The sequence below is a fragment of the Pantherophis guttatus genome, chromosome 6, assembly GCF_059756535.1.
Source record: "Pantherophis guttatus breed Tessera chromosome 6, ASM5975653v1, whole genome shotgun sequence".
NCBI classification, from domain to species: domain Eukaryota; kingdom Metazoa; phylum Chordata; class Lepidosauria; order Squamata; family Colubridae; genus Pantherophis; species Pantherophis guttatus.
Genome location: NC_142068.1, coordinates 79,114,556 through 79,141,544, shown reverse-complemented (window position 1 = coordinate 79,141,544; position 26,989 = coordinate 79,114,556). Strand labels below are relative to the sequence as shown.

Genomic DNA, 26,989 nt, shown 5'->3' with positions numbered 1-26,989 from the left:
CCTTTAAAAAAAAGCTAAATAACATCTTAAGAAAAATACCTTATAGTTAGCCTTTCCCCCCTTATTTTTTAAAAATCGGTGGAAGGGTTGCTTTAAATGTACCTGGATGGGAAAATCAATTTTCCTATATTAAGTTTTTGTGGAAAACTATTAAGGTTGAGTCACCTGCTTAAAATATCTATGACAGAACAGCCCATCAGAAGAAAAGCAAATTCTCCAATTCCTAAATACAGCTATACAAAAGTAGAAGATGCATTTGATGTATGATAATGACACAGAGTAATTTAATATGGGAGACCAAGTTGAGGTGACATTTCAACAAGCCTTCTGCAAAATAATTCCATCTCTTTGTTCTTTTCTTAAATTGCTTACCAGGTGGGCATCTGAAAGTTTCTAAGTCATGGAAGAGCAGTTCTGTTCTGTTCAAGATAAGAGAGGTCAATTATTGTTAAAATAATCTAGACCCATGATGGCTAACCTTTGGCTCGCGTGCCAGAGGTGGCACGCAGAATCTCCTCTGTGGGCATGTGCACTGTTGCCAGCTGCTCTTTCCGGCACACGCATTCGGGCCGGCCAGCTGATCTTCGTGCACACGCAATGAGCAGTGGCTGGTGCACATATGTGCACCGGAAACCAGAATACCAGGTGGTTGGTGCGTGCGTGTACACTGGCCAGCTGGTGTTTGGGTTTCCAGGGCTCTGGCGCGCACACGTGTATTCCAGTTTGGGCACTCGGTGCTGAAAAGGTTCACCATCACTGATCTAGATACTTAACTATGTTACAAACATCAAATGAAACCACTGCAGTGAAACTCACAGTTGCAATGCCAGTTTTCTGATTGTGGCCAACACCACCATCCACGGCTCGTACAATGAGTATATATTCTGATTTAGCTTCCCGGTCCAGTAGAGATGTGGTGGTGATTTCCCCTGAAGTAGGCAAGAGAGGGAAAAAGGAAACAAGAGCTTATAAATCGGAAGCCAAAGGCTCAAAGGCATTTAAGTTATACATTATTTTCCTAAGCTTATAGAAGAAGATGGTGCAGTCCCTTGGAAGGTTTTTCAAATTGACCTTTCATGATGTCACAGAACGTACAACACCTTGCAATTGCTAAGAGAAAAGCCCTTAGCAACAAAATGCTGAAACTTTGCAACATCTGAACAGGAAGTAAAAAGTCAGTTTACTTGAAGAAAAGAAAATATACGAAGCCCTAGAAAAGCCACCAGGAGAAACTAGAGGATGTACTCTGGAAGCTATGAAAACAGGAGAGCTGAGGACAAAGAAATCCCAGGTCAATTGTATGTTTGGATGATTACTAATCAGATGCACCTCCAATGTTAATATGCCATGTTTCAACTATATTCAATTATAAATTCAGTTTAAAGTATGATCCAGTTTATATAGTTCTACAGAGGAATTATTGAGTCTGTCATCTGCACCTCTATAACTGTCTGGTTTGGTTCTGCAACCCGGCAAGACAGACACAGACTTCAGAGGATAATTAGAATTGCAGAAAAAATAATTACTACCAACCTGCCTTCCACTGAGGACTTGTATACTGCACTACTATTACTATTAATCTTCTCATCATTCCTATCACCCATCTCCTCCCACTTATGACTGTTACCCTGTTGCTGGTATCCTTAAGATTTATATTGACTGTTTCCCTATGATTATCATTAAGTGTTGTACCTAATGATTCTTGACGAATGTATCTTTTTTTTTATGTACACCGAGGGCGTATGCACCAAGACAAATTCTTTGTGTGTCCAATCACACTTGGCCAATAAAGAATTCTATTCTATTCTATTCTATTCTATTCTATTCTATTCTATTCTATTCTATTCTATTCTATTCTATTCTATTCTATTCTATTCTATTCTATCCTATCCTATCCTATCCTATCCTATATCCTATCCTCTATCCTATCCTATCCTATCCTATCCTATCCTATCCTATCCTATCCTATCCTACGAAGCTCACGATAAAAGTCTATAGGTTTGAAGTGCCTGAAAAAGCTATCTAGGTGTGATCCACTACCTAATACTTCTTTTAATAGGTTTCTGAAGCTGCCTGAGCTTCTCTCTTATTGCTCCAATAATGAATTGAAAGGTGCCCAATTGTCTTGTTTGTACAGAAGGCTAACCAAGATGGAACTGTCCATTGATTCCATGGCCCCCATATTCAGCCTATACATCGAAGTTCAATTCCCTGGTCAAACACAAATCACTTTAATTTTAAGGGGCTGTCCACAGCAGATTATCTGGGGGAAACGATTAAAAATTGATCTTGAACTGCAAGAGGTCAAAAGATTCATTGAAATACATTTGCCTCCCAAGTTCCTGTGGTACCCATTAATCTGCAGTCTGGAAAAAAAAAAGCCAGTGGGGGACTTAGAGAAAAAGGACACGTCTCAGTGATGAATTGCTCCACTTTGCCCACAAAGTTACATCCAATTAGGCACACCTTCACAGCGCAAGTTCAGCTAATTTTAGTGATGCTATTCCTACAGAGTTCTTCTCAGATTCTCTCTCCCCCTATACCACTTCCCGGCATGCAGGATAATCTCCCTTCCTACAGAATAGAGGAACAGGGCAAGAGACTGAAAGTGATGCCACGTCAAAAACACTGCCGTGCCTTTTTCAGATTGTTTGACAATTCTGTAACATAAAAAAAAATGTCAAATTGGGAAAAAACACATAGGCAAGGAAACAAAAGAGTCAATGAATTTTTTTAATCTTTGCACTACATCGTTGATTTGGAATGTTCCTCCTGTTTTGCAGATGTATAGGGGACTTCAAATACCAGAGCCCCATCCAACATGCTTATGATGGCTGTGTTGTGGTCCGCCAGCCTGCAGAGCTGGCAGCGGAGTCGGACAGTGAGGAGGCTGAGGAGGACAGTACTGGAGTCAGGGGAAGGCCTGGACGAGGGCTCTGCGTCGGAGGCAGAGATGGGGCCAGGGCCATCTGGGAGCGATGCACGGACTCCGGAGCCTCTAGAGGCGGACAGCAGAGAGGCAGAGGAACAGGAGGAGCCTGTTCCTAGTGCACGCATGCGAAGAGCTGTCAGAAGGCAAAAAGGACAACTTGGGAGTAAGGCCAGGAGGTGATTGGCCCATCCCAGAAGGCTTAAAAGAGCAGCAACGGCTCTTGGGATCTTTGTAGGAAAGCAATGTTGCTACATGTTGCTACAAAACACACCTGCCAATAATGTATTGTATAAACAGACCAGAATTCCTGGCAGACGAGAGTTCAGGCATCTACTTGTAAAACGCCTGCCAAATCCAATTAGCACTCCCAAAAAGCAGGAGAGGCCTTATCTGCAGTCCATTTCTAGAGCGACAAATTATCCACAAGAGTTTAGTCCAAAATATATCTGAGCCGAAGTGCAGGATTCACGATGTGATTCTTTAGAGTTTAAACGTTTGTCCATCACAAAGCCTGCCGAGCAATCACGTCCCCTTTTATCCCTTTTGGGCCGTGGCTCAGCGACTCAGCTCAATCCATGGTCCTCCCACGCCTCTTCCTTTGCTGAGCACGCTTCTCCCTCCAATGCTGCCTGGGATCAAGCCAGGATTCATCAGTATCACTCTCTATCAATGGGTGCTCCAAAATGCCTTCCTCCTGGCACATCCCAGGCTGTTCCTCCTGGCCTTCGGATGGAACCTAAGGCATTTCCAGAGAGGAGGGTCCTGGAGAGGGAGGCCTTGCCAGTTCCTCCCCCTCACCTTCTGAGTCCTCTTCCTCCCGAGGACAGGCTCGGGAGTCGGAGTCACAACACTACAAATTATAGCTACCATAGTATCACATGAATGCTGACTATCTACGAAGGGAGTTCAAGAACCTTGGCAGCTCAGATCACAAATAGAATCACAGAGTTGGAAGGGACGTTGGAGGTCTTGAAGTCTAACCCCCAGTTTAGGCAGGATAGATGACGTTCTTGTGCTTCCTTCCAAGCTATGGAAGTGAACTAGAAAGGAAGCAGAATACTGCAAGAAAATACCTGGTTATGCAAATGGTTTTGATGGAAGAGATTTGGTTTCTGGAACCAATATTCACATTCTCTGGATGGACGAATTGAATGGAATATGCTTTACAATGAATGGTAAAGAATGTATCTAGCTCTAAGTGTAATGGACTTCTTAGAGCCTGGGAAAGAGAATGGTAGTTTGCAAAATATTACTGGGCAATATGTTCCATATCTGCAAATCAAGTAGCAATCCCTCACTGCCTTAAGATGTGGCCAGCTGGAGAACTAACGGATCCTTAGCCTAATAAACCTACAGATAAATAGATTGCAAAATAAATGCAAGATTCTGTAACCTCATCCTTTCCTTCTGTTTCAATGCACCTGGTTAATAAGATCTTGTGAAAATCTAATCTTTCTAATTGTGAATAATATATATTAGGCATTTGGAAGTGAGACTGGATCTTGCATGGGTTGGAGATGAAAACCCTGCGATGAAAAACTCAGATAAAGATTTGTGGTCTATAGAAGGAAGAGAAAATACTGCTGCATTGAGGCCTGTTAAATCATTCAGTGACAACACAGAAAGAAGATTGGCTTCCAAAGTTCATGGCCTTCATTGTCTGTAGCTTCACAATCAGCATATGGGAAGTAAGCAATATTAGTTTGAACTCAGTGCAGGAAGGAAATGTGATTTAATAGCTATAACTAACAGAGATCTGATGCAATGAGTCATATGTCTGGAGTTCTGCAGGTAGAGGGTATTGCTTGTTCAGAAAGAACAGGTGCAGTAGAGAAGGAGGAAGACTAACTTGTGTTAAAAGTAAACACACCTGCTCATAAATCTTAATGAATAAATTCGGCAGTGCTAGAAAGAGATTTGGAATAAAATAAACTGAACAAAACTTGTACTGTCAACTATTGTTAGTTCTTAGTCTATTAACTAAAGAGATTTGTTTGCTACAAGTACTTGTGTATATAAATTCTAACAACTATTGGTGGTTTACAATAATAACATTTTAAACCCCAACTCATAAAAACAATACATATAGCAGGGGTATCAAACTCGATTTCATTGAGGGTTGTGTTTGATCTTGGAGGGCCAGGGGTGGGTGTGGCCAGGGTGGGTGTGGCCAGCTCAATGTCACTTGTGTCAGGGGCACCTATGGCAGCCCGAGCGCTCTGCCAGAAAAAATGGGCTCCCGAGCTCTGTTTTTGGTTGCGATTGCCTCCATCAACCCTCTGCCACCGAAACAGCCCTCCCGAGCTCCGTTTTCGCTGGCAGAGGCACCGCTATTTCTAGGATGGCCCTGTGGGCCAGATCTAAGCATTCTGTGGGCCGGATCCAGTCCCCGGGCCTTGAGTTTGACACCCCCCAGACATATAGTATCATATATACATATATGTATACACATACATAACATATCTCCAAGTTAAATTTGACTTCTGTCAACTCTCTGGACAATTCTCTGAAATTTTCTTGGCAATATTTTTGAGAAGTGTTTTGCTAATATCTCCTTCCTAGGGACAGAGAGAGGGAATGGCCCAAGATCACCCAGCTGGCTTTGTAACTAAGGCAGGACTAGGACTAAAAGTCTCCTGGTTTCTATCTTGTTGCTTTGATATATTTCCCACAAGCTACTATCTTTCGAAGACAGATGAAGTAGTAATATAGTCATGGCAGGATAGTGAATGAACCAGATATCTAGTGGGACATAAACTCGGCAAAACGTGGTCCTTCCAAAACATTTCTGACCCAACTTGCTGAAATCTTTCTCTCTCAAAAAGGTTTAAGAAGACCAGCTACCTTTGGTCTGATACCTAAATGAGAAGATATGGCATCTAATAAGAACATTGGGGGAAAAATGACTAAGTAACATGAGAGTTCTTGAGAAATTTAAAATCAAATGCAGAGATGTAAGATGAAAGATACTTGACTTGATAGTACTTACAGAAAGATGATGGAACAGTAGTTGATCATAAACTGAGTATGGTTGGACAACGTGATATGGCAGGTATAATATTGGGATATGTGAACAGAATTATAGTTTGTGGGAAATGATTGTCCCATTTTTCTGTGCATTGGCCACTGACTACTTCAAATAGCATGTCACATTACATTTTAAGACAAGTTCAGATAGCCGTTATTAACCTAACCCCGACACCTTTCTGTTCTGATTCTCATAGTCAAGAGAGAATGTAGAAGTTGGAAGTGCTTAGTCATTAGAAAAGAAGAATTTGATGGGGATATGTTAAAGGTCTACATATACTGGAAAGGATGTCACTCAGTAGGAAGATGTATTGTCAGTTATTATGGACTTTAGAACATACAATACAAGATTTAGGTTAAAGAAAGATGATTCTGACTGAACAGTAGAAAGATATTCCTAAGAACAGTGTGACAGTGAAATCAATTTCTTAAATAATCCGTGGCCTGTATTTCATTGATGTGATCAGATGGAGGATAGTCAGACATATATTTATTTTGGATTTCCACTGTGGGCGGATATAGTATTCAATGTTAAATGCCACTTCCATCACTAAGATCTGGGAGATGTTCATATTGCCAGTGACAATGAAACAAAATACCAAGAGAGGCATTTTAATAGTTTCAACTTGTTTTGGTTCCCCCAAATCCTTGGATGCCATCCTCCACTCCAAAAGTTTGTATTACAATTGAATTGTAATTTTTAATATGACAGTGAGAAATGATTATGTGTGGGAAGTGATATTATTAAGTATATTTAACTAATTAGAATTAAATTATAATTTTGTCTTGGCTTTATTTTCTGGAGCAGACCATTTCTGGCATACCATTCAAAAACAGATTATACATCTGTGCTTTAAGGCAATTTAATCTGATTTACAGAAAGCACGTAGCTTTGAATTCTGGGCAAGTTGAACATTTATATAACACAAATGTTTCACAAGAATTATACTGATTTTGTTCTGGTGTTAAGCAGTGTGATCTTCACATTCATATCTGTATTTTTATTTCTCTTTTAGTGGACAATTTGTTAGATGAGTGAAAACAAAGCCATTAAATTAAAAAAAAATCAAGAAAACTGAAAAGTAAGGAGAAAGTCGTAGTTGTACTTACCTGAACGAGCATTAATGCGAAAATGTGACGATCCTTCCAAAGAGTATATAATAGATTCTTGGCCATATTCTCTTGATCGGTCAAAGTCAGTAGCATTTAGAAATAGCACTGTTGCTCCTTGAAGAAAACAAGAAAAATAAGATGAAGAGCCAAATTTATTTATTTATTTATTTTGGAAAAATTATATTACACTTGTATGGTTTACTGCAATTTTGATTTGCATAATTCGTAATCCAAAAGTCCTTGATACATTTTGTTTCCTTTTTTTATCTGTAAGCTGCTCAGAGCTACTACAGAGTCAGGTACTTTGAAACTGAAATAATAAATAAGTCTTCTCCAAGTATGGTACAGGGTAAATTGATGATAAACATATGATCGTCACTTGGAACACAACACACCAGATATCACAGTTATCAAAACCGAAACGTACAATTTATTGACATCGCAGTACCAGGAGATGCCATAGTCGAAGAAAAAGAACTGGAAAATCACGAAGTATCGTGACCTGGCCGTTGAAACTACACAGCTATGGATGAAACATGTAACAGTGATACCCATTGTCATTGGGGCACTTGGTACCATGTCAAAGAATTTTACATCAACAAATTGCAGCTTCCTGCAATAACACCAGCGGAACTGCAAAAAACTGTGCTACTTGGAACATTGTACATCTTAAGAAGGTACTTGGTTGATACCTAGGATGCTGGTAGCAACCTGTATCAACCATTAGCACCAGTCAATGGTATTTGTGATGCATTTTTGAATGTTCAGTTGACTGAGTTTCATGTTTAATGAATAAAGTAAATAATAATAATAAAGAGATGGAATGATCAAAGCACTGGATTAAAGATCAGGGCTCTATGTAGCTAAACAAGAAAAAATGCCATGCATTTCCCAAAAAAGGGCTAGTACGGAAGCAACCTAAGGCCTGCCTTTTCCAATCTAAGTGTCCTCTTAAGATTCATACTCCTTGTAAGATTTATATATGTCACTGAGAAAATGACAAGTCGAAACTGAATTCCAAGGGGTGGCACCCAGTTGGGAAAGGTTGAATTAAGGATACAAAGTTAATCTGAGCTTCTTCCAATAAGGGCATGTGTTCAGGATAACTCCTCCCATTTAGGTCGCAGCATGGTGGCTCAGCACTTAAAACACTGGGTTTGTCAGCTGGAAAGCCAGCAGCCCAGGTTCAAGACCAGAGCTCCAGCCAACCTAGCAGTTCGAAAACATACGAATGCAAGTAGATAAATAGGTACCACTTCTGTGAGAAGGTAACAGCGCTTCTTGACATCATACTGGCCATATGACTATGGAAATGTCTTTCGACAGTGCCTGGCTCAAAGGCCTTGAAATGAAGATGAGCACACCCTCTATAGTTAGCAATGACTAGCAGAGTAAAATCAACAGGGATTCCTTTACCTTTATTTACCTCCCATTTAGTTACATCAATAAATGTATTGTGATTGACCGAGATTCTGATTTACAATATTATTGAGAAAATGGTTAAAAATAACAGCTTTAAAGTCTATATTAGGTACTTTAGCTTTAAAGTCTATATTAGGTACTGCCTTTATTCGAGATCACCAAAATAACACACAAGAATGTGTATTATCAACTCAGACACTACAATAGCAAAGGATGGAAGCAGCAGCAAAAAAGTTATAAAATTAAGCCAAGTAAGTTAGTTCTAGAGTTTACAGCCAGTTATTTCAAGAGCATTCTACCTGCAATTGATGTGAAGTATGCAGTACAAGTTAACATTTTTAATTTGAAAATAAAGGATAATGATTGATATCCGTGGTGATTGAAGAGCCGTGGTGGTACAATGGTGAGAATGCAGCTAATTCACTACTCAATGCCAGAAATTTGATTCTGACCGGCTCAAGGTTGACTCAGCCTTCTATCCATCTGAGGTTGGTAAATTGAGGATCCAAATTACTTAGAGAAGGCTGTAAAGTACTATGAAGTGGTATATAGGTCTAAGTGCTATTGTTATTCATTCCATTTCTAAAATACAAAACCTGTAGATATCTTAATCTATCTCCTGCTATGGGTAAAGCAGACAAGTTCCTACCTTGAAAGCAGGGGTGAAATGCTACTGGTTCACTCCGGTTCGGTCAAACCGGTAATGATAAAAACTACCGGTTTGGTCGAACTGGTAGTTAAAAAAAGCTACCAGTTCCTCTGAACTGGTATTTCCAATGATCAGCTGCGCTGCACGGTTTAGCTTTGCTAGAAAGCAGGAAATACTACTTTTTAGCGAAGCTAAATCGCGCGGCACAGCTGTTCCCCTCCCCTCGCTGTTTTACTTACATTCCCAAGCCTCCTTTTGGCTCATACTGTGCATGCGCGCACACAGTGCTCATTTGGTGCGCACTGCGCATGCGTGGCCAGCGAACCGGTAGCAAACTGGTTCAGATTTCACTACTGCTTGAAAGGTATTAAAAGTAAGAATTTCTCTGTAATTAAAAACACACTTAGGGAAGGTAGATGAACTGATATGTCTCCAAAAGACTGTAGATGATGACCATGGCAAAGCCCAAAGGACTCAGGAGTAAACGGCTTCTATGGAACCTCTCTAGGTGAGAAGAGGATGAGATTACCCATATGTGTTCTGGATGGCTGTCCCCCACAAGAAGACTGCCAGGAGAAAAACAAGAAAAGGAAGCCATTGCATGAAAGCTAGCTGAGTGACTTTGGACAGTCTCTCTCTCTCCCTCTCTCATTCTCTCTCTCTCTCTCTCTCTCCCTCCCTCCCCCCTCCCACTCCCTCTCTCTCCAAATCAAATCATCTCACAAGTTTGCTGTTATGAGGGAATGATAAGGATTAGGATAGAAACCGATCTCCTACCTGCCATGATATCCTCCATGACTGTGACAATGTAGGAAGGCTTGCTAAACGTGGGTGGATTGTCATTTTCATCCTACAAAGATAAAAATAAAATGAACATTGTGGCACCTGATTTTGGTAGCAAAGCATAAATGTCCAACACATAATAAAATAAATAGTATTTTGATGACAGTATATACTAACCCCACCTCCCCAAGGCCCAGTTTAATTTAACGAAGGAGTTTATCAAAGCCTATCACTGATTTTTTTTTGTTTTTTGTTTTGTTTTTATTAAATTTATATACTGAATAGGAGGGTCTTAAGAGCACGGTGGAAAGTGCGCAGATCCGGGATCCTCCGTATCTCTGGGGGGAGCTCGTTCCAGATAGTGGTGCACCCACAGAGAAGGCCCTCCCCCTGGGGGCCGCCAGTTGACATTGTTTGGCTAACGGCACCCGGAGGAGCCCCTCTCTATGAGAGCGTACCGGCCGGTGGGAGGCTGTTTGTGGTAGTAGGTGGTCCCGTAAATAGCCAGGTCCTAAGCCATGGAGCGCTCTAAAGGTGGTGACCAAGACCTTGAAGTGCACCCGGAAGACCACCGGGAGCCAGTGCAGCTCATGCAGGAGAGGTGTCACACGGGAGCGCCATGTTGCTCCCATAATCACCTGCGCGGCCGCACTCTGCGCCAGTTGGAGCCTCCGGGTGCTCCTCAAGGGGAGCCCCATGTAGAGAGCATTACAGTAGTCCAGGCCAGAACTGACGAGGACATGAGTGACAGTGTGTAGAGAGTCCCGATCCAGAAAGGGACGCAACTGGCGAATCAGGCGAACCTGATGAAAAATCCTTGAATTACTTGTTCGATACCTTTTCTTTGTGTTTGTTCCAGAATTAACTTTAAATAAAATTTGGACATACCAGAGAACACAAAGAGATGACAATATATAACACAAATGTTCAGAATGTAGTAGAATTCTGTTTTTTTAAGTTTTGGAAGAATGTAAAGTATAATGTAATCTCTAATTAAGTCTTAAAATGTTCAACCCAACTATCTTTTCACCCCTGGTCTTGAATAATATCATTACACCCACAAAAAGAAGCCCAGACTTCTTTCTTTTACTCAAGTAGAGTCCCAAACTAGATCCTTTACTTACAAACAAGAATTTGCAGTTTGTTCTGTTACCCACAGGATACCCCAGTTTAAAATTCACTGCTGCAATACATTCACTATCTTTTAAAGGCTGAGCTGTCCAAATGCAACTCAGTATTCACATTCAGCATTCCTATCTGTTGGAAAAGTATTCCGTGTATTCTCGTGTATTATTAAGCTTCTCGTGTATTATTTATTATTGTGTTTTCTGTTTCCCACCATTTAAGTACCTTAAATAGTGTTTATAAAACTATTAAAATAGTATATAAAAGTACCAAACTGCAATTACAATTTAATAGAATAGAATAGAATAATTTTATTTCTATACCGCCCTTCTCCCGAAGGACTCAGGGTGCTGTATAGTCTATTAAAACACAAGACAACATCAGTTAAAATAGTTTAAAATTATTAAATGAATTCGGCTCAATTTAAAACCCCAGGAATTTAAAACCCAATTTAAAATTGTTATGTTGATAGCCCAGCCTGGTGGAACAACAGGGTCTTGAGTGCACAACGAAATTTAAAACATTATACCACACTTATATTGATTAGAAACAAGCTGCCCAGGGAGATTTTGTAAAGCTAAACACTTGGATAATAGGTACTTGAGTATTAGTAGCTCAGGTTGGTAGTTAGGCTGTTGATTTGACTAATTTGCATCTCATAAAAAGGTAAAGACCTGTGCTCTGATAGACAAGCACAATTCAAAACATATGACAATGTCTCCTCGAATGGTGATGAAACATTTGCAATCAAATTGCCAAGCTCAGACCAACAGCCTAATCTGGATAATAGGCAAGATGCAATTTCACAGTATTATTCTAATTTTAAAAGTGAATACAGGTAATCCTTGATTTATGACTGATTGTTCAGATTTATGACAGCCTTCGAAAGAGTGCTTTATGCTTTATAAAGCACTTCTGGCTGGCATAAAATGTTTCTGTGGCTAAGTGAGACAGTTGTTAAATGAGTTTTGCCCTATTTTACAACCTTTTTTGCCACAGTTTTTAAATGAATCACTCCAATTGTTAAGTTAGTAATATGGTTGTTAAATAAATCTGGCTTCTCCACTGACTTTGAGTGTCAGGTCACAAAAGGGGATCACACAACCCCGGGACACTGCAATCATCGTAAGTATGAGCCAGTTGCCAAGTAGCCAAATTTTGATCACGTGACCACAAGGATGCTGCAATTGTCGTAAGTGTGAAAAACGGTCATAAATCACTCATGGAAAGAAATTACTGCAAACTAAACACAATGGACCCAAATTTGATGTGGTGGATAATGCTGCTAAAAAACCCAAATTAAGTCTGAAAATGAGCTGAATCCAAGTAAGGCAGGAGTGTCAAATTCAAGGGCCGTGGGGTCCTTAGATCTGCCCCATGGGGCCACCCTGGAAACAGTGAACGACCGGCCTGGGGTACTTCTGCCAATGAAAATGGAGCTCAGGAGGGCCGCGCGCAGCCCTCCCGGGCTTAGTTTTTGGCCGCAATGGCCTCCTGCAGCCCTCTGCCAGGGAAAATGGAGCCTGGGGGGGTGCAGCCCCCCTGAGCTCTGTTTTTGCCAGCAGAGGGCTGCAGGAGGTGCCGCGACCGAAAATGGAGCTCTGGAGCCTGTTTTCGCTGGCAGAGCGCTTGGGTCACCACAGGCGCCCCAACACGAATGACATCAAACTGGCCACTCCCACCCTGGCCACACCCACCCCAGCCCGCTGAGGTCAAACACAACCCTGATGTGGCCCTCAATGAAATTGAGTTGACACCCCTGAACTAAGGGCTTCAAAAGAAAAAAAAAAAAGCATTTTCTCACAGCATCCCGATTTTTTTCATTCTAAGTGTCCTCTTTGACAGGTAACCTAAAGCCCAGCTTTGGTTAAAGGGCCAGTAAAAAAAAACAATTCCCAGAATCCCTGTCTCTGCATACTTTGTTTTCAGAAAAGAGGTCAAAGAAGCAGCAAAATACGTTACGGTGCAGTATCTGATGAGGAGAGTCTTTTGCTAATTTATATAGATCTTAGGAAAATTCAGTATTATTATTTATTAAACGATCATTAAAAAAGAAAAACTATAGTAATTTTTATCCTTTGTCTTTGAAAGCACCCAGATTATTCAACCTCTGTATGATACCAATACAGTCTCATACAAATGTTTTAGTATTAACAGATATATCTTGTGAGTTCTAAAATACAGATAGGATAGCAAATTCAATATTACTAAATATTTATTAATAGAGATGCTTTTTATATCAACATTTTAAGTAGTTAAAATATTTTTAATTATAGTGAGTAGTAGTAATAATCTATTATCACTCACAAGTGCTTTGCAAGGAGTATATAATTAAGTAATTAACTCCTTCACTTTTCACATGTTAATTTTTTAAAAATTAAAACAGGGATTATTCTGTTCCTTTACAGATTAAGACATGAACAATGCTGTCATAGGCAGGAACACAATTACATGAAATGATGTAATTTTCAGCTTCCCTCAATTATGTATCTTTGTGTCCTTTCCCCTTCTGGTTAATTCTTGAGCATTTCTGAAATTACTTTGTGAATTTCGCAACAAAGAAGACTGCATGACAATTTTAATGGATGTTTTCATGCACGTTTCTTCAAATCATGCGTTTTCAAACGTAATTTTTCAAGAGCTTTTCCCCCAATATAATACATACTTCCTTCTATAATTAATCTGAACTCCATCATAAAATTCTGAAAAATATTCTAAGTCTTGTAGGTTTAAGAGGTAAATTGGGTAAATTTTGATAAAAAGTAACCTTCATTTCTGAAGTAGGTGAATTTAGTACTGAACTTTAACATTTTCACCAATATTTACACAAGGTGTATTAATTTAAAAAAAAGCAAATGAAAGAGTGTCACGATTGGTCTCTAAGTAGATTAATGTTGTGGCCTCTCGGCCACTGGCTCCTCCAGCAGCCTTATCAGATGAGGAGGTGTGGAAGTCAGGGTCAGCATCAAGGCAACCTGAGAGCTCCGAGCATGAAGAGGGAATGGAGCTGGCAGAGAGAGAGAGAGAGGCGGAGCCTGGGCTGTCGGTCAGCCCTCAGATGGAGAGTCAACAGCCCCCAGGTCTGGAGGTGACTGATGAGGAATAGGAGGAAAAGCTGGGTCCAGCGCCTGATGCGTGGATGCATAAAAAGCAGAGGAGAGGAGAGCAGTGGAAATCTATGGGCCGATCCTTGGGAAGGAAGAGCCACCACTGCTAGCAAAGCCCCACCTGGGGATGGGGATAAAAGGCAGGGGGCAGAGATGAATAGATGTGGCAGACAACTATTCATCTTCCGGCTGGCCGGCCTTGTTAGCCTGGTTGTGAGAGAAACTTTTTGCCGGGGCTGCTGGTGCTCCTAATAAAGGAATCTTTGAGTTTTTTTTTAAAATTTATTTATATGCCGCCCTTCTCCAAAGACTCAGGGCGGCTTACAATGCGCTAAGCAATAGCCTTCATCCTTTTGTATATTTATACAAAGTCAGCTTATTGCCCCCACAACAGGATCCTCAATTTACCTACCTTAGAAAGGATGGAAGGCTGAGTCAACCTTGAGCCTTGGCGAGATTCGAACCTGCAGTAATTGCAGGCAGCTGGTCTTAATAACCAGCTTAATAACAGGGTGCCTTAGACCACTGTACTACCAAGGCTCTTAACTTCAGAGTTAACTTCAGAGGGTTTGTCATGTTTGGGGATCTGGGTCAGAACAGTTAAAAACTGCAGTAAGAATATGGTTAGAATAGAGTTGGAAGGGATCTTGGAGGTCTTCTACGCCAACCTCCTGCTTAGGCAGGAAACCCTACACCACTTCTACATTCTCATTTTTTTGGATAATCTGCCATCAAGTTGTTGTCGACTCAGATGCAGTGATCCAGCCTTTGCTAATAATTATTATTATTATTTTTTAAAATTTGATTTATATGCCGCCCTTCTCCGGAGACTCAGGGCAGCTTACAATGCGTTAAGCAATAGCCTTCATTCTTTTGTAAATTTTATACAAAGTCAGCTTATTGCCCCCACAAACTGGGTCCTCATTTAACCTACCTTAGAAAGGATGGAAGGCTGAGTCAACCTTGAGCCTTGGAGAGATTCGAACCAGCAGAAATTGCAGGCAGCTGTGTTAATAACAGGGTGCACTAAACCACTGTACTATCAAGGCTCTATGTTAATTGATTGATCGTTCTCACCATTAGGAAATTTCTCTTTAGTTCTAGATTGCTTCTTTCCTTGATTAGTTTCCATTCATTATTTCTAGTCTTGCCTTCTGCTTTTTGGAAAATAGGTTGACCCCCTCATCTTTGTGGCAACTTCTCAAATATTGGGACACTGCTATCGTGTCTTCCCTAGTCCTTCTTTTCACTAGACTAACCCTGCCCAATTCCTGCAACTGTTCTTCATACGTTTTAGCTCCCTAATCATCTTTGTTGCTCTTCACTGCACTCTTTCCTGAGTCTCAATCTTTTTTTAATTTTATTTTTTAATTATTATTTGGGAGGTAGGAGTGGTCTGGAATGATTCACAGGTAAGAAAAAGTTGTTTACGTTCTGATCTAGGCTTCCCCAAAAAGCACGAAGCAGAATCCTGGTCCCGACAAAACCTCTTTTATTAAATAAACAGTGAATTCCTCTCATTCACCTTCAGCAAAGTCAAGGGAGAATTTACAGTCACAGACCTTATCTGGCTTGGAGAACTGCCAGGCTGATATCTTCAAAACTTGGCAAAGTGTCTTGGAGAGTCCCAAACCAATTAGGCAAACTAATTGTCTCCTGCAAACTCCACTCCCCTTTTGTTCCTCTTTTATTCCCTCTGGGAGGGGCCATTCATCGTCCACCTGTGGCCTTACTCCCAAGGCGACCCTTGTTCTTTAGCTGTCCCCTTCATCTGGCAACTGGGTTGCCATGCACACACTGGGAACAGGCTCCAGCTGTTCATCTGCCTCACTGATGTCTGACTCGGAAGGTAGCTGATAACTGGCACATGGCCCTGGCCTCCTCTCTGTCTCCGACACAGAGCCCTCATCAGAGCCTTCTCCAGATTCCAGGACTGGCCCATGTTCCTCACCAATCTCCTCACTGTCTGAATCTGCTGCCAGCTCTGCTGGCAGTCCACAACAGTTTAAGTCAGGGGTGAAACGCTCCCGGTTCGGACTGGATCACCCGATCTGGTAGCGATGGCGGCAGGTGGTTCGGAGAACCAGTAGCAAAAATCCCTGCCATCCCCCCATACCCAGCTGAACCGTGCAATCATCAGAGGCTTTTTTTTCATTTTTAAAAGCATTTTTTTTACAATCTCTTTGGCCGAAAAAATGCTTTTAAAAGTAAGAAAACCGCCTCTGATGATCGTGTGGCTCAGCTGGGATCGTCAGAGGCTTTCAAAAGCATTTTTTCTACAACTTCTTCGGCTGAAGAGGTTGTAGAAAAAATGCTTTTAAAAGCCTCTGATGATCCCAGCTGAGTTGCCCGATCATCAGAGGCTTTTAAAAGCATTTTTTTAAACAACCCCTTCAGCCGAAGAGGTTGTAGAAAAAATATTTTTAAAAGAAAAAAAGCCTCTGCCGATCAGGCAACTTAGCTGGGATCGTCAGAGGCCATTAAAAGCATTTTTTTACAACCTCTTCGGCTGAAGAATTTGTAGAAAAAATGGTTTTAAAAGTAAAAAAAAAAATTGGTCACGCCCATCCAGTCACATTAACCCCCCCCCACCAAGCCACACCTACAGAACCGGTATTTACATTTCACCACTGGACTTGAAAGAAGGGTTAGAACCCTTAACCAATACAAAATTGCAGTTTGATTGGTGCTACAGTCTGGAGATAGTTTTTATGTCACTTTCAAGAGAAGCACACCTACAGGAATCGGTCAACCTTTGAAATCACCCTGAAAACTATATAGGTGAGGAGTGGCTGTTGTTATCCATATAAACAAACTAGCTGACTAGACAGAGGAAAAAAATTCAGAAGCGTATACCTACAATCCAGCAACAAATTTATGATAATTAGAGAAGAAAGAAAAATATTCAAATGTCATGGGTAAAGATCAGTGCATCTGAAAGCAGGCATAAACCTTTAAACACAATTTTTAAATAGTCTGCAAAGGAGCCATTTTAGATGGCCAATTAAATATTTATTGTCAATAAATCATGTTCCACATTCCCCAGCAAACAGTTTCACAATAGGAAACATCTTTTTTTTTTAAAAAAGAAAATCCAACAAAGAAGTTGTTCAGCAGGAAGTCAACAGAAACATTATTTTCAAAATTAAAAAAAAGATTTAAAATAGGGATTGAATTAATTTTGTTGTCAAATTGCAATACTTATTTCACTTATTTGTTCCTCCTATTTTTTTTAAATATTCTAATAGTTTCTCTATATGGAAATAAAAACAGAGAAATACTTTTATGAAATGTTCACTTTTCAACATGCATTTTCATCTGGATGGTTTAAAGTAATCCGAGCTCTCATATATTTTTCTGCATAGAATCAAATTACTGGCAATCAATATACTTAAAAGAAGGGGAAAAAACTGAACTACACTAGGAACGATCAAAGAAATTCAATAGTTTTCAAGTCTCTAGCCAATTAGTCAGTATTCTGAACAGTACTTGAGGTTTTAACACACACACTTGTTGGAAAGCAAATCTCAAAACGCTTGATCTTTTTTTCTCTGTGTTCCAGAAAAAAACATTTTTAATGTCATTGCTTTCCTTTTCAAGTCATCTGAACACAATATGCAAAAATTGTATTATGTTAAAGTATGCCACAGACAAAAGTTTACATTTAACCACCAGTTTCTTGATTGCTGTTTAAGATAAATGCCTGATTGGAATGAGAAAGACAGAAAGAAGACTGCAGCTGAGCAAACAACTCCAAACTTTTTGCTATAAGTTACCGTATATATTAAAAAAACTTTCTAGTTTTAAATCCTGACTGACTCTTTTGCTATCAAAGTCAGTATTTTAGGTAATTTCATGTGCCGTTGATGTCTATTATATATATATATATATATATATATATATATATATATATATATATATATATATATATATATATATATATATATATATATATATATATAAAAGGTTGTATGTATGTATGTATGTATTATGTATGTATGTATGTATGTATGTATGTATGTATGTATGTTCCAGCATAACTCTGGAGTGCCTCGAGCAATTTCAACCAAACTTGGTACACAGATGACTTACCCTCTGGAAACAAATACTGGGGGTGGTGGGGGTGGTAAGACACCCCTGGTGTGTGTGTGTGTTCCAGCATAACTCTGGAATACCTGGGCCGTTAAGGAGAGCGAGTGCAGCGTCCTAGAGCGGCAATTGTTTGTGATGTCAGTTCCTTCACAGCTTCCTCTGGAAAGCCAGCCGTGGTGTTTGCCTACCAGTGGACCAATGGGGAAGTGCCTGATGGATTTGGGGCAAAGTGCCAGGATTATTGACAGGGCGGGAAAGAGAAGCACATGGGAGGGGGAAGGGAGAGGGCAGGGATGATGGGCATGGAAGTAGGGGGAAGAAAGGCGCCTCTCAATGGCTCCCTGTCAGACAAAGACTTCGAGGTCTATAAATACCCAGGCAATGCCGGGTTACCAGCTAGTAATATATAATTAATCACTGTTCTGTGTTTTTGCATTTTTTTTTTTGTCAAAACAGAGGGCCTTTAATTAACATTGGCATCACTCATGACCTTTGGGGAAGCAATGGTCAACTAAAGATGGCTCACAAACGACTCTGGAGATAAGAGGCGCCAGGGAATAAATTGGCTCCTTGGAACTCCTTTCCACATTAAGGAGAGGACTGAAGATCACCTACAAGTTTGTTCCATACAATCTGCCTACAAAAAATTCTAACAAAGTAATATCTAGGGTGATTAGGAGTTCTGGAAGCCAGGAGAAAATCTTCCTATCTTATCCAAGACTCAGTGCCTTCAAAAGGACAGTAGGTTCACTACCTACCTTAGCTACTTTAGGAAGTTGCTTGTTATTGATTTTTCTGGATATTAAGAACCTTCTGAAAGGCAAGTTTCATCACACTGGGAGAGTTTCCTTTTACTCATGATGAAAAAAGTTTTATGTAAATTTAATGATAACAAATTTAACCTTAATTTTTGAAAAAGAGCAAAAGGGGATGAGACAAACTAGCTAGCAGTAAACAACTGCCTAATCAACTAACTCTGGCAGGGCAAGCTACTAGTACTGTATATAAAACTAAAACAAACTCCACACCTTTTTAGCACTGATGATGTTACATAGTTTGGTAATGAAACATCTGAAAACAGACAACCAAGTTCAGAGAGTACACCAATAGAAGACAAATATTCTCTTCTATTGGTGACCAGGCATTATTTATCATACTGTAGACACATTATGCAAACATCTAGCTCTCTGGAATAGTCTGTAATTCAGGAAAAGGGGGAAAGAAAGAGAGGTTGTCAATGAACAAAGTTATAGTGGTAACGAATGCACCATTGGAAGACTCAAAGAATCGAAGTAGGCATAAATCTTCTTGGAGAAAAAGTGGTTACTAAGCGTTGACATCAACTTGATGGCAAATAATCAGTACTCACCAATCACTATCTCCAGGCCCAAGGCTAGATTGGGTGATGGACCCTTGTATGATATTTAAGTCTTTTAATGATTATTGGGCTTTCTTTTTTTAGACTACCCTGTTTCCTCGAAAATAAGACATCCCCAGATAATAAGCTCAATCGGGCTTTTGAGCACATGTGCTAAAATAAGCCTCCCCCTGAAAATAAGCCCTCCCCGAAAATATTTAAATGCAGAGCTGGAAATCAGGTAATATGGCAAGAGGAACCCCATCTTGCTCCACATGCCCCAAATTATTGGCCAAGCGCTTATTTCAGGATTCAAAAAAAATATAAGACAGAGTCTTATTTTCGGGAAAACACTCTATCTATCTATCTATCTATCTATCTATCTATCTATCTATCTATCTATCATCTCTCTCTCTCTCTCATATCTATCTATCTATCTATCTATCTATCTATCTATCTATCTATCTATCTATCTATCTATCTATCTATCTATCATCTATCCAATGTTTTTAGTTTTTCATTCTTTTATTGCTGTATTTTACAAGCAACCCAGAGTTGTAACAAATTGGATGTTATACAAATTGAATAAATAAATAAATATATCGGGACATACATATTTGTTCATTAAGTTCAGGACTCAGGATTGACTTGAAAGCTTGCATGTGTATATACACAAACACACACACACATATCAGCAGATAGATAGATAGTAGTAATGTGCGCTGTAAATCATGTCACTTCCTTGGTCCAAGCAGTGTTTTTTTTCTCAGTCTCTCTTTACAGAGTAGAAGGGTGGGTGATTTAATAGCCACACTATTTATATCAGCCTATTTCAGGCTCAGCAATCTTGACCATACTTATGTTTATTGGAACTAGTTTTTGTTTTTCTGATTGACACTATGAATTGCCACAAAAGCCCGCAAAAGTAGTTTATCTAGCTAGCAGAAGCATCTCCAATTAAGAGCTCTTTTCATAAGACCTCTGTACACATGTTTGCTTTTCAATACTGGAAATTAGAACACTTTTCTCTAAATCTGTGCACAATTGAAATGTCCTTAAGTACAACACTGAACACAAGATTTGTAAACAGCAATATAATGTTAGTTTTTCAGTCTCTCTATTTAAAAGAGAAATGGTTTTTAAATGGGTAGGGTTAAATCTTTAATATTTGACTATATTTTTTCAACAGAAATCATCATCATCATCATCATATGTAGGATCAAGACATTTGTAAATTAACAATACAGCGAGAATAAAGTTTTATTCTATTCTATTCTATAACAGCACCTGAAGAAAAGAAATATCTTTTCGTTATAATACACTTAAGCATAAAGTTTGCTGACTCAATGCTCAGAATAGTAAATACCGTATTTTTCGGAGTATGAGACACACCTTTTTCCCCCCAAAAGAGGGTGAAAATATGGGTGCCCCGCCCAACTTCTCAAACGGAGGTTTCAGGGGCTGAAAAAAGTATCAGAAATGAAGCTTCAGAAAAGAAGCCTCCAAACAGAGCTTCAGAGGCTTTTTTTCTGAAGCTCTGTTTCGGAGGCTTTCAGAGGCAAAAAAAATAGTTTTTTCTGAAACAGAATTTCAGAAGTTTCAGAGGCAGAAAAAAAAGGAAAAAAAAAAAAAAGCAAGGCACAGAGCTCACAACCAAGGAACCGGTTGCTAAAATTCACCTCTGGGAACAGCTGATTGGGGGTATTCCGGGAGGCCGATCCACCCACCAATCAGCTTTTTTCTTATTTTCCTCCCCAAAAACTAAGGTGCGTCTTATACTCCGGTGTGTCTTATACTCTAAAAAATACGGTAGCATGTCATTGAATGAGAGGTGGGGGGAAACATTACTGCTAATATTTCCTAGGATGCTAGCATCAAGCTCAATATTAGTTCCTATCCAGCAGTTCCGCCTTCAGAAGCTTATTGTCTTCTAATGGGAAAGATACAAAGTGAATTTCAGTTCTTTATTAAAAATCAATAAGCATAGGATGAAAAAGTTTCAAACTCTTTCCCCCCACTCCTTTAACACAGACACAGAAGCATGCACATATCCGCACTTGTTCTTTTCTTTCACTTTTCTTAAGTGAGCCAATTCATCACTATCATCATCCTCATCATATATTTCCCCCTCTCCCTTCCACTTCAAAGAGAAGAATCCCTTTTGGTAGAAAGTGCAGAATGTGACAGCTACTTAGAAATCACCCAAGTACAAAATCAACTAGAAGGAAATGACCTTTTCAAATGCGGTCTTTAGACAAATGGGATTACACTGTCCAAAGAACCAGTTCGGGAAAGAAGATATTTCTCCTTAATTAAGCCCCCTTTGCTGTTTCTTATGTCTCCTTGCAATGCTATGAAAGGGAAAGGGTGAAAATCAGGGATTTCTTTTTTTTATAGCATCATCATCATCATCAAAGAGGACCAGCTCTTCGGCCAGTGAATTGCTGCCACTTTAAGTCAGATCTGATTAGGAAGGATCTAAGATTGAAGGGTTATCAGGAAACCACTGCTCATCCTTTCTCTGAGATTTCTCAGCCTGGGTGCTTGTTCTCTTGACAATCTGATTTAACCCTTAAAAAGGAACGCTAACCCTGTTATTGCCCTATAGCAAGTTATCTTTCTGGATTTTCTTTTTAAAAAAGGTGTTTGCATCTGTTCTGACCTAGGCTCCCTGAGAAAGCATCAATCACAATTTTAGTCCCCCCCTCCCAAAAAAAAACCTCTTTTATTGAGGCGGCTATGAATTATGGTCATTCACAGCCCGTAATGATTCACAAATAGTCTGTGAAGATTCCGACAGATGTCTGCTCGAGTTGACACAGTCTTTCAGGGTAATGTTGATAAGCACCCACCTTTATCTCCCTTGAAATGCTGCCAGAGACCTAATTGCCAATTAGTTTTGCAAGGCCAAACGGAGCACAGAGTCAAACGGGCTTCTCAGAGCTTGAATTGACTATATGAACTAATTGCTTCCTGCAAAGGGTCACATCTGTTTGCCTCTCTTTTGTGTCTTATGGGAGGGGCCAATCATCTCCAAGCCTTACTCCCGAGTCGCCCCTTTTTTTCTTAATTGTTCTTGCCTTCTGGCAGCTCTGCGCATGCGCGCACTGGGAATAGGCTCACACTGTTCTTCTGCCTCGCTGATGTCAGATTCTGGAGGCTCCAGAGGAAGCACATAACTACCAGATGGCCCTGGCCCCCTCTCTGCCTCCGACGCAGAGCCCTTGTCTGAGCCTTCCCCAGATTCCAGGACTAGCCCATGTTCCTCCCCAACCTCCTCACTGTCCGACTCTGCTGCCAGCTCTGCTGGGCTGCCAGCGGGCCACAACAGCATCTCAACTTGGGACAATAAGAACGAATCATTTCAGACTGGGATGACCGCGATTTGAAAAGTGACAGCTATTTGGACTGCTTCAAGGATGAATAATTTCAATCACTTCCAGGGCTACTGTGCCTTTGGTCTACATGCCACAATCAAAGTTGTTTGGTTCCAGATAACTTTAGGTTTTCAGGCAGAGGTCAAGAGAAAAAAGAAAATCTCGGCACAATCTTTCTGAACTGAAGGAAATGAAGCAAATTCTCCTTTCAAGCATCTGTAGGATTTTGCCACCCCTTGTTAGCATATGGCAGGGGTGTCAAACTCAAGATGTGCTTAAATGTGGCCCGCGAGGCCAGCCTGGAGATAGCAAATTACCAGCCCGTGGTGCCTCTGGCAGTCAAAATGGGGAAGGGGGGCACGCACCCCCCGCACTATGTTTTGGCCAGCAGAATGCTGCAGGAGGCCATCCAGGCCAAAAACGGAGTGCGTGGGGGCCGCACATGCCCCTCATGGCCCGTTTGGCTGGTAAAGTGTTGCAGGAGGCCATCCGTCCCATGTCCTCTCCCCACGGCCGGCCCGTGGATGAGAGCTACAATGCTGATCCAGCCCTCGAATAAGAAATCCAGTTTGTCACCCCTGGCATATGGTCTCAGGTAAGAAAGCACTCATGCATGGTCTCTTCTAAAGCTGGTTGTCCATCAATGATCAATATAACAGAAATCAGTGGAAGTGTTCCCATCAGCCATGGATTTGGCAGCACCAGCTATAACTTGGTAGTACAGGGGTTTAAGGCACCCTGTTATTAAGCTGATTATTAAGACCAGCTGCCTGCAATTACTGCAGGGTTCGAATCTCGCCAAGGCTCAAGGTTGACTCAGCCTTCCATCCTTTCTAAGGTAGGTAAAATTGAGGACCCAGTTGTGGGGGCAATAAGCTGACTTTGTATAAATATACAAAAGGATGAAGGCTATTGCTGAGCACATTGTAAGCCGCCCTGAGTCTTCGGAGAAGGGCGGCATATAAATCAAATTAAAAAAAAAACAAACTTAATACCACAAGACTTAATCCATGTTATAAAATATGTCACGGTCCTACTGCATGCATCTATAAAGAAGCAAAATATTCACTCCAAGGATGACAAGAGTTGGCAAACCACCAGAAAGCATTTTCACTTGCACGGTGCCAAGCGCTTCCGTTGTCCGTCCTGAATGGCAAGTATAAAAAGTTACCATTGTTTGAAAGACTCTGCTCCTGTGGCTCAGGAGAGTTGGACACCTACTCCTTCGATGTTCTTTTTATAGAGATATTTTTTTAAAAACACATATCCTCCCAATAATCAATAGGTATCCTGGCTGTTCTGATATGGCTTATCTCCAGTGACTGCTTAAGGATGAACAGACTGTGACTACAATGCAGGTGGTTAGATTCTGCACAGCAGCATTGGAGATTCGTCGGAAACATGTGATTAATCCACCATAGCTATTTCACACAACTAATGTGGCAAACATCATTTCTTTGCATGTTAGCATTTAATGACTATGGGCTTCACAGTTTATAGATTGTTACTATAGTACAGTTAGGCCATGTGTAATTGACGGACTCTAGGGATGTGGTGGCTCAGTGGCTAAGACACTGAGCTTGTCGATTGAAAGCTCGACAGTTCAGCGGTTCGAATCCCTAGTGCCGCGTAACGGGGTGAACTCCCGTTACTTGTCCCAGCTTCTGCCAACTAGCAGTTTGAAAGCACGTAAAAAATGCAAGTAGAAAAATAGGAACCACTTTGGTGGGAAGGTAACAGCGTTCGGTGTGCCTTTGGCGTTTAGTCGTGACGGCCATATGACCACGGAGACCTCTTCGGACAGCGCTGGCTCTTCAGCTTTGAAACGGAGATGAGCACCAGCCCCTAGAGCTGGAAACAACTAGCACATATGTGTGAGGGGAACCTTTACCTTTTAATCGACAGACTGGATGCCAAATTGTGATTTTAATATAGATTTTATCTGTTATTTATTGTTTTATTCTAGAATTTTTAACTGGATATTCACTGAGTATTTTTATTTGTTTCAGTCTCTGGTCTTTGACTGTAATAAACTTGATTTGAACCACTGTTTAATATATACCTCAATAGTTAATATTGCTTCGAAGACAGGAGAATGAAGGATTTGGGACAAAAATGAGCAGAGCAAAAAAATATTTTTCCAGATACTGTATATAGTAGGAGTGCATGAACAGTGTGGTGGCCTAGTAGTGAAGACACTTGCCTCCCACTCAGAAGGTTGAGAGTTCAATCCTAGGTAGCAGCAGATTGTTTCTCTCCTGGGACACAAAGAACAAATATCTACTGTGAACCCCATGTAAGAGTCCAGCCACTAAATGCTCAGCTCCATCCAGTCGCCCTGACTCTACCCCAATTAAGGGATTACGGGGTCATAAAAAGGGAGGGTACTGTATATGAGTGCATATTATTATTGTTTTTGAACTTATATTACTCCAATCCCAGTCCCAGCTCCACATTTTAAGGACTTTGCTTGCAATCTTAGAAACTATAATTAAAAACAAGATTTAGTACTGAGGGTAGTGTTCAAAATGTTTAGTAGAATATATGAGATAAATGAAGAAGCAAAGTTTTTCAAAAATACATGATTAATTTTGATAAATCATTTGTCTGATGAACTAAGGGTGTTTATACAATGCACAATCATCCATTTGAATAAATTAGCTATTGGCTGTTCCCAGAAAGCCAAATAGAGCTAATACTCTGCATTTGTTTTGGCTTTGTCCATCCTCTCTACATGCGTTTGAATATACATGGGACTCTGTGTGATTCCATTTGGCTGCTGTTTCACTGTCCTAAAATCTAACTGATTGTTACCTTGGGTATTCTACATGGTTATACAAACTGTTTCTTTGAAGTATTATCAGATCTATGGACTTTGTAAAACGGACATTTGCTACTCTAGTCCTTTTCAATAAGCTGTACTCTACGCAAGCTTGGAAGAGAACTGGCAAAGGGACACCACCTTGTGTGCTGAATGCACAAAAGACCAATGAGAGCACACTTGTAAATAAGCAGTCTAGTATGACTAATTCTGGTGAAAAATAAACATAAAGCTAAGACACAGAATTTTTCAGTTTTGAACAAAGAAAGGATCATTATCTCATATCAACAGTATATATCCGTGATGGCGAACCTATGGCATGCGTGACACAGGTGGCACGCGGAGCCATATCTGTGGGCATGCGAGCATTGCCTTAGATCAACTCCAGAGTATTTTCGGGCCTTTTGGGCCCACCGGAAGTCAGGAAACAGGCTGTTTCTGGCTTCCGGGGGATGGAGAAGGCTGTTTTCACCGTCCCCAGGATCCTAGAAAGTTTCTGGAGCCTGGGGAGGGTGAAAAACAGGCCTACCGGGCCCACCGGGCCATCACATGCCAAAAGCGGGGGGAGTGCGGAGCGGTCACGTGTGCATGTGCAGGGGTTGGGGCGCATTGAATTATGGGAGTGGGCACACGCGCACACAACCCCCCGCTCTCCCCCCGCTTTTGGCACGTGACGGCAAAAAGGTTAGCCATTGGTATATATAACTTGAGTCAAAACAAAATATGTGTGGTTCCCTCATCCCTTTTTCTTTCATCTCTCAAGCAATTCATGAAATTATATTGCCAAAAGATCAATTTTTTTGTCAGAAAACGAAAGACTAGGCATTTTAAGCCTTCAACAGACTTGACATGTGCGTGTGCGAACCTTGACCCATCCCGATTAAGAAAGAGAACAAAAACAGAAGCAGAAAAATCCAGCATGTGAGATTATTATGACAGATCCACTGAGTCAAGCCAGCCTCAATCCACGTAAACTTGTGGATTGAAAAATGGGCTCCTGCCACCAAAAATTAGTTCACCCCTGACACCCCTGTTTGTACATTGTTCTTTTTTTTAATCAATCAATCAATCAATCAATCAATCAATCAATCAACCTTCTTAACAAACTGTTCTTAGTTGAATAAATAGTCACGTTGTTCTAATTGAGCAGAATAAGAAAAGCAAGACCAGAGATTTGTTCTGTT

General features: G+C 40.5%; 1 protein-coding gene across 1 annotated transcript in view; it reads right to left on the bottom strand.

The window, feature by feature from the left end:
- The window catches only part of CDH23 (cadherin related 23), a 635,835-nt gene that overhangs the window by 201,554 nt on the left and 407,292 nt on the right, over positions 1 to 26,989 (bottom strand). The window contains exons 18-20 of the mRNA XM_087872188.1: positions 9,921 to 9,993; positions 7,070 to 7,186; positions 817 to 929 (exon numbers count right to left, since the gene is read on the bottom strand). Of these exons, the coding sequence (XP_087728314.1) occupies positions 817 to 929; positions 7,070 to 7,186; positions 9,921 to 9,993 (303 nt within the window). The remainder of the gene's footprint in view (positions 1 to 816; positions 930 to 7,069; positions 7,187 to 9,920; positions 9,994 to 26,989) is intronic.